Raw genomic sequence first — 9015 nt, 5'->3', positions numbered from 1 at the left:
GTCCTTCAAGTCTTCTCTGTTACCTCATACATATCAGTAGCTATTTATGTCCTCTTTTAGGGTGTGTTTTGGTTAAAAGTGTGCTCTTTTTTTGTTATGAAATGTGATGTAATGTACAGTATTAGTGCAACAAATATACTCAGCAGGGGCAGACAAGTCACCACTTACCACCAAAAAAGGTCACACAGACTAAAATGTTGTTTGACCGGCTTTCGCTTTGATCACACAGCACATTTGGGGTTGTATTGTTTCCATAAACTGCAAGGAGTTTATTTCCTTGCAGTGTTGCATTAGGTTTTCACTAAGATTTTGTATGGATTATGGTACATTCTGAATGCTGTGTAAAGCCCTCTCCAACATATCCCAAAGACAGTGGTGTCTTGTAAATGTAAATGCATGTATGATAACAGGATGATGCATGGCTTGACAGATGAAGTATAATTCAAGGAAGGACAGAGGTATTTTGTGGTTTGTTGAGCGGTTTGGTGTATCACCTATGACAGATGCTTTCTTGATGTCACATGTAGCAGTAAGACGTCACTGTTCCGTGAGCAGTCAACTGATGAATCACCAGTGGGTAGTCAAAAAGGAATGGTATAGGTCTAGTTTAGGTATTTTGTATTTTTTTTTTTTTACTTTTAATTGAGTCTGACGTGTCGACAAAAAATACGTAGGAGCCTATTTCATGAAAAAATAAAATATAGGGAGGCTGTTCCAATATATAGCTGTACAGTCAAGACCTTTGCCTGTAATAATATACTTCTGGGCCTATATTTTGGATTTGAACATTTTTCTTCTTTCAAAAATAAAACCTGTTTTAGCCACATATACAAGAATCAGTTAAATATAAACCAACATGTAGCAAAAATATATATGCCTGACTATTTATTTATACCACCACATCAGCAAAGGCGTTTCACCCCTCAAACGCAATGTGAATGCATGGACGCCATGTCAGCAGACCGTCACGTCAGCAGACCGTCACATACCATATCAGCAGACACGTTTCGGCCTTCAAGACATTGTCAGTGCATAATGTGAACACAGGCATTCCTTTGTTCACGTTACACACTGACGATTGCTTGAGGGCCGAAACGCGTCAGCTGACATGGTGGTTTAAGCAAATTAGGGCATAATATTTATCTAAGAGTTGGTTTAAACTTGTTTTAGTTTGTTTAATAACTATACACTTGACGAAAATCAATTTTAAGTTCTTTTAAGATTTGCAGTCACCCTTGCATCATACTTAATTCCCTGTTACCTTGAGAGGATCCACAACTCAATAATGGTGTAAGTGATGCCAAATAATAGTGTTGTAAGGCAAATCTGTAGCAAGTTAACACTGAATATCTTGTTCCTGTATGCATCATCATGTCCTGTCATTAGAATTCAGTTGGGGCCGATTGTCCAAATGCTGTGCGTCGACTTGGGAGGCTACAGTTTCCACTGGGGGGCGATCTGGTAGCTCTGTCAATGTGTTCAAGGTTGGATGAAGGTAGGCCCTATTGAATGTGATGTACCTCATTATAAAATGTGTCAAGGTGTATCATCAAAGAGAGAAATCATTTACCAATGCAATCACTGTATTGCACAAGGGGTTGTGCGTAAAATGGGGCAACTAAAAAAGGGTTACATTAGGATATGTGAAAAACAATGCCAGTGTTCTTGTAAGGGGAGGAGTTAAAGCTCCAGTGTGTATAAATGTGTCTCAAGCAGAGCTCTTTGAAACACAGTGGCTGATTTACTGAGAGAACAGCCATGGGCTTGATACTGCCTGTTTTGCTCGCTCTTTTTCTTTCAGTGTTAGGTGGCCTGTACCTCCTGGGAGCTTTCCGCCGGCACCGTAAAGGAGAGCCTCCACTTGATAAAGGTCCACTGCCATGGCTGGGTCACGTTTTCGAGTTCAGAAGAGATACAGCAAAGTTTTTGGAGAGAATGAAGGAGAAGCATGGAGACATTTTCACCGTGCTGCTGGGAGGTTTTTACTTCACCTTCATTATGGATCCTTTGTCCTTTGGGTCAGTGGTGAAGGAGGCAAGGGCAAAACTGGACTTCAATAAATTCGCCAGGCATCTTGTTCAAAGAGTTTTTGGATATTCAACAATGGAGGGTGGAGATCACAAGTACTACCAAATGTACAGCAACAAGCACCTCATGGGTGATGGTCTATCTGTGATGACCCAAGCCATGATGACCAACCTCCAAAATCTAATGCTGCACAGTGCTGGAGACAATCAATGTGACTGGCACGACGACGGACTTTTCAACTACAGCTACAACATTGTTTTCAGAGCAGGCTACCTTGCATTGTTTGGCAATGAGACTGTTGACACATCAGGTAGCCAAGAGAAAGCCAAAGAGGAGGATCGTCACAAATCAGAAAAACTCTTCTATGAATTCCGAAAGTATGACCAACTGTTCCCCAATCTGGCCTACGGTGTCCTGGGACCCAGCCAGAAAAGAGAAGTAGAGCGTCTGAAAAAACTCTTCTGGAATACGCTGTCAGTGCAAAAAATGCTGAACAGAGACAACATCAGTGGCTGGGTTTTTGACCAACAGCAAGTGAGAGCTGAGCATGGAATGGAAGAGTTCATGCAGGACCGCTTCATGCTCCTCCTGCTCTGGGCATCGCAAGGCAACACGGGACCCTCTGCCTTCTGGCTGCTCATGTTCCTAATGAAGCATCCTGAAGCCATGAAAGCCGTAAGAGCTGAGGTGGAAGAGGTGCTTCAAGAGACTGGGCAGGAGGTCAAGCGTGGAGGACCCCTGGTGGACCTGACAAGGGACATGCTGATGAAGACACCGGTCCTGGACAGCGCTGTGGAGGAGACCTTACGCCTCACAGCAGCTCCCGTCCTCACTCGTGCTGTGCTGCAAGACATGGACATCAGGATGGCGGATGGCCGTGAGTATAATGTTCGAGAGGGAGACAGGGTGGGGCTTTTCCCCTATTCTGCAGTGCACATGGATGAAGAAGTTCACCCTGAGCCAAACACGTTTAAATATGACCGCTTTCTTACAGCAGATGGGAAGAGAAAAACAGATTTTTACAAAAATGGGAAAAAAGTGAAATATTACACCATGCCCTGGGGAGCAGGCGTGACCATGTGTCCCGGTCGTTTCTTTGCCACCAATGAACTGAAGCAGTTTGTGTTCCTGATGCTCTCCTACTTTGAGTTTGAGTTGAAGAACCCTGACGAGAAGACCCCAGATTTTGATGCACGCCGTTGGGGATTTGGGGCAATGCACCCCACAAAAGATATTCCTTTCAGATACAGGCTCAAGTTCTGAAAATACAGTACTGAAGTTTTAAGTTGCTCTCTTTCACTCATTTGCTGATTGTTAGTCTATATCAATAACAAGGAATCACAATAATACTGAACATCTATAAATGTGACCAATTTAGAGCAATATTAATTCTCTGCATTCAACATTTCCACTCTGAACATATTTGCCAATGTATAATCCCATTGTGTGTGTAGAACAAAAATGTGCCATTATCATTGAACTGTCTGTCCATTGTCATGTCTTGTTTGAAATTAAAGGCAGGGTTAGTTAGAGTAGTTTCAGTGACATGACTTTCATGTAACAATAGTAAAGTTCTGGAAACACAGTGACCACAAGACTTGCAGGAGAACTGCAGGGCTCACCATGCTTTGCCAGCACATCTATAGTATGCACATGCTATGCATTGCAATAACTTAAAGTGTATTTGTATTTAGAACTGAGCTTTCCATATTGTAGCTTTGTTTTTCCTTTCAACGATGTTAGTCAATGACTTGGTGATAATGATTAGGACAAACTTGTGTACAAAGTATATAGCTTTTATATTTATATTGAAATGAATATGTATCTGGTAGCTGTTGCCCAATTACATCGCACATTTGCCTTTTTATTTTTTTATTTTCTGTAGTCTTTATTTTCTTGCTCCTTGGCTATTACCTGTATTACATGTGTCTTGAAATGTCCATGTGGGTATTATGTATATTTTATGTAAGCTACTTGACACCTTAAAGTTACTCTTCTCTACTCTACTCTATACGTATATATGTTCTGAAAAAATCGGAGGACTTTCTGACCATGTTACTTACCAGCACAACATAAATAAATAAATAATCAAAAATACTCCTTGTTCTTTCATTATCAATGAAGACCAAACCATAATCTTGTTTGTCATCAGCTGAAGGTGGTTTATAGATAGGCCTATGTACCGTATGAATATATCAAATACTTCTACAAATAGTTAGAAACTGAACATTCTCTTCCATTTGCTTTAACCTACCATTAGATGATACAATATTCTTAAACAGTATAGAAGTATGTATCTAATCTGATAAATGGGCTTTGTATGAAAAGACTTGTGGATTTCAGTCACGTGTATCTGGAACAGTGTAGCAGGGACAGCAGAGCTGGGAGACACATTTGAAAGTAATTAGGTGAGATGTTTGGCAGCCACTCTTTAACTCCATGATCTGAGGCATCACATAACTATCAAGTCAAGTCAACATTTAATCAGGTCACATATCTATCAAGTCAAGACAAATTACGTTTCAAATTCTTTGTACGACCAGTGCATGAAAAGAAATCGACAATAACATCGACTTGACTTGACTTGACAGTTATGTGATGCCTCAGGTCAACTATTCTCTTATTTACATGATGTCCTTCATTTAGATATGCTGAGTCATTCATACCAGTAGTTACACTGTTTTATTGTATCAAGTATTAAATAAAATCTTCCTCTCCATTTCCTTCTCTACGGCACCAAACTACAGATATCTAATTAATAGACAGCAGGTGGTTGCTACTGGACGCTATTAGTCAACATCATGATGATTAACCTCAACTAGATTATGATGTAAAACACTGGGATGTTTATGAGTTAAGGAATTATGTGGCAGCGTCTTTTGACCACAAAAGCAGCTGTAAGGAGAAGGGATAGGGACATGTTATTGCATGCAACACTGTGGTACAGGGGAGGAGCCATCACCCAATGTGGATCAGATTGGAACTTTAGCAACAACAGCTACAATCAAACATCCACCTATTAAATCAGGAATGTGCTGTGTCTCTGACATGCTGCGCCAAATGAGTGGTACTGTGCTAAATTCTTAACATGCGGATTAACATGAAACATAATTGATATGGGTTGGAAGGAACTGTATATGCTGAGCAAATGTATTCAAATTAAATGAGTAGCTACCATCTGATCTGTCAGTTATACACAGCCTATACTACTCCATGGATTAATATTCTGTCTGTAAGCTCCCGATGTCTAATTCCAGAGTGAGAACATACATATACATATACACAGTATAGAAATATGAATCAGCTTTGCTTTCAAAAAACATTTAATTTAGCATGATCCGTCCTTCAAACATGAAGAAAAAGGTATTAATTATTTGGGCAATGTATGAATACTGAAAGAACTTAAATAATGTATGGCTTTCATTGTTCTTAGTCACATCAGTTACACATGGCACATACTGTATTTTTTCATTGACCAAAATTTAAAATATGACTTAACCTACAAACACAGAATTTACCACACGCCATATATATATTATGCAAACTGTATTAGCAAAATTACACAAGTGGGGGCGTCGTGTCACCGTTGGCTAAGGAACCGACCTGAGTTTGAGTCCAGCTCAAATTCATTTCCTGATCCTTACCCCATTTTTCTATAATCACCAAACTGGGGAGTACTCTAGACTCTAGATTCTACTGTACTCTCTCTAGCAATTTTATGGCATCATACTAGGAGTAATATATTTATTGCTTTTACAGGTGTGGCCTTGATTATGCTGTCAGTATGTTCAACTCATTGACTATGCGATCAGTAAGTTCAACCTATTGACTGCTTTTGTTCAAAGTGATTGCATCTGTCTTTCGCTTATCACCAAATGCTTTTAATTACGTGTATTTAGAACGTGTTAGAACGTGAATTTAGCCAGTCCATCATCCTGCCACCAAACCAGAGATTCTAGGAGTATAATCCAGTCTCTCTGACTAAACTACACTTCAGATGTACCACACATTCTACATCAGTCACAAACCTCACTCTGTTCCCTAATTGCTATTTTTTTTAGGTACGATTCTGCCAATGAAATAAACATCAACATAGCTGAACCAAGATTGTGTAGGAAACAAACTGAAATACTAAAGGTAATGGTTGAAAGGATAACTTTTTGAACAATGTTTGTGGGAAAGGCTATGTGATGTGGTTGTCTATCATCATGCTTTTTTAATCCAGAAAACTTGGATCAGCAGCAGACAACTTTTTGTCAACCATTCAATCAGAAAATTATGACCTAATCATGTTGTTCTCAGGCTACATTACTCAAAAACATCACCTTGTGTGTCCTTACCTTAAGGGCTGGTTCACTAGATTACTCACACGCGCCACAGTCTACCTTTGATCAGATGGCATGAACAACCCAGTGTTGTGTCCTGTGTCAATTAGCTGGCTGTGGGCCTACTGATGAAGGTTAAGGCTGTTTCAGATTTGCGGATGCTGCCAACGTGTCCAAGGCCGACATCGCACCAAAGCCATGACGTCAGTAGATGGCGCCACATACAGTAGCAGCACTGAAATGCCCTTTGTCACAGTAGAAGCGAAGCGTCCCACAATAGCATACCATATTCTTGATGTGTGGGTGTTTGTGTGAGGGGCTGGACTATGCCAAAATGCCAGGCCATTTTTTGGTCCCAGGCCAGCCCTGTCATCAACATCGACACATGAACTATCGAAACATGAACTGTCATATTATTATGTGTGGGTGTTTTGTGTGAGGGGGTGGTCTGTGCCAAAATGCCAGGACATTTTTTCTTCAATGAAAGAAAGCAAAATGCATTACGAAAGGCTTTGTAATAAAGTATACCGCATAACACACTAGTTTTCTTTATATCAGCATTGCAGACAAGTTTTATGACAGTACATAAAACATGGCATTGAAATAACCTTGGCCATGTCCTTGAGCATGTGACACACACCCATTCAGGGTTGGCCTATAGATACGTAGCCTATAGCAATTGAAAAACATTTCATAGGCAAACATAATTTTTGAAAGGGCACAGTTTAATATGCGATGCCAGCAAGAAGGGGAGAGTGCAGAAGCAGACAAAAGTTCACAAGTTAGCAGAACACCGTAAATTTGGCTTACTGAAGGATGGGCTCATCAGAGACCAAATTGTGGTGGGGATAAGAGACAGGAAGTTCCAAAAAGCTGCACATGGACTCTACATTAGGCGCGATCGACTTGTCGTCAACGCATGCATGCGCATTTAGACAGCAATGCAGCCTGGATGAAAATGCTGCATGACGGTTAGATTTCCTGTCAAACTTCGAAATTTCGTCGATGTTGCGTCGACGAGGTGACATGTCACATGGTGTCAAACTATCGCGGGATGAATGCGACTGCAGTCAGATCTTGCAACCTCTGCAGTTGCTTATCCCCTTCAACGCTCGTCTGAGGACTGCCTCCGAGGTCACGCGCCCATGAACTGGTTGGTCAACAACTCACTCACGTGTGTATATGGGTCTTGTCTCACACCTCTACACAAGTTTGCGCAGGTCCCCACTTCAGCTCCTCCTCCCTGCCTGTCCCCCCACTCCTCACACGTGGTGTGTTAGTAGAGCTCATCGTCTCGTTCATATTTGTGGCCGACTGCAAATGCGCTGTATTTAATAACACCCACATCGTGACAACAAGTTCTCGCTCACGCCCTTCGTCAATGTTGATCGACAGCAACAAAGTCGTATGGGGCTATTGATATTACAAACAGCGATAGACCAAGTGAGACAAAATGAGACTGTTAACACCCTGAGGTCTAGGTGGTCACCAGTGACCGGATTTGACACTTCTACAAAAACACATCTGTCACTCTTCAAACAAAAGGGTAATTCTTTGCGCTTATGCTTTATGATCTGGTGCATCGACGGGAGAGAGGCAGGAAATCATGGTCATGTTGTGCACTTAAATAATAAAAAACACAAACAATTACATCTGTGCTGCTCCGGTGTGGTCCCTCAAGTGAACATCTGTAACTCTGTGAGTTTTTGTCATTCAAACATATAAGTGACACCATAAAAAACCTTGAAACTTCATTTTTTAAAATATATACTGACAATTATCAAATGGAAAGTGACATGGGGGTGGGGGCCATCAGAGGTGTTACAGGTCCATCTAATTAGTATTCAACTTACAGAGAAACTGGCTTGACTTACAATTACTCTTTCACACTTTATAAGGAAACAACAAAACATTTCTAAATGCTCTTTTTTCTTTTAAGTAGCAAACACTTGTGTTTACAAGGTTCAATCTTCAAAAGTCTTGGCAACATATATTTAGAGTGTGTTTTCTGGCACTGTTTGGTACAGTTGTGTTTACACTCAATTTAAATAAAACTTGTTTGTATTACATTCACTTTACTGTCATATTCCTTTTTGTTAGGCTTTTCAGAATACAACCATGTGTGCCACTTTTGCATAGATGTTTATAGTTGGTTGAAATACTTGAAAAAAGTCAAGGTGTTGCGAAGTACCTCAAAGACTCTGAGAGGCCTAAAGGTCAGATTAGACTTCAGCAACTGCGAGCGTGAAAAGTCGCGTGGGAGTGGCCACGAACCAAGCATAAATCTAGCTTTAGACTCCAGAGGGTTAAGAAACAACAGGCAATACTACATGGGGCAGTAGTACAGTCAAACATGGATGCAATCAAAAAAATGAGTAGAGAGAAAAACTTTCAACCGACATGGAAACAAAGGCTTCAAACGTGTGATAAACCCGACGATGTGAGGGACGAAAAAATGCCCAGCTAGAGAGGTAGAATGTCGAAAGTGCCACAGGAAAGGAAATTTAGCTGTGGTCTGTCGAATTGGTCAAGCAGTTCACACTGTCACAGAATAACTGTCAGACAGCAATTCAGACTGTGCGCTCCAGAACGCCTGTTCTGTTCAGACAGAGACGGTCAGCCGCTGAAAAGGTTGGTGGGCCCAGGACGAAATGTGCTGGTC

The 9015-nt window shown here is 40.9% G+C and overlaps 1 protein-coding gene across 1 annotated transcript; it reads left to right on the top strand.

Annotated features, from left to right (window-relative positions):
• The first annotated feature begins 1583 nt into the window (after window positions 1-1583).
• Window positions 1584-4294, top strand: LOC134466484 (5-beta-cholestane-3-alpha,7-alpha-diol 12-alpha-hydroxylase-like). Its single transcript, XM_063220382.1, has one exon. It carries the CDS (start codon window positions 1759-1761, stop codon window positions 3289-3291), a length of 1533 nt encoding a protein of 510 aa, XP_063076452.1. The 5' UTR covers window positions 1584-1758; the 3' UTR covers window positions 3292-4294.
• Window positions 4295-9015: the final 4721 nt, after the last annotated feature.

This window comes from Engraulis encrasicolus, chromosome 16 (genome assembly GCF_034702125.1).
Source record: "Engraulis encrasicolus isolate BLACKSEA-1 chromosome 16, IST_EnEncr_1.0, whole genome shotgun sequence".
Lineage (NCBI taxonomy): Eukaryota > Metazoa > Chordata > Actinopteri > Clupeiformes > Engraulidae > Engraulis > Engraulis encrasicolus.
The sequence above is the reverse complement of the archived record's forward strand: the minus strand, read 5'-3'. Positions and strand labels throughout refer to the sequence as shown.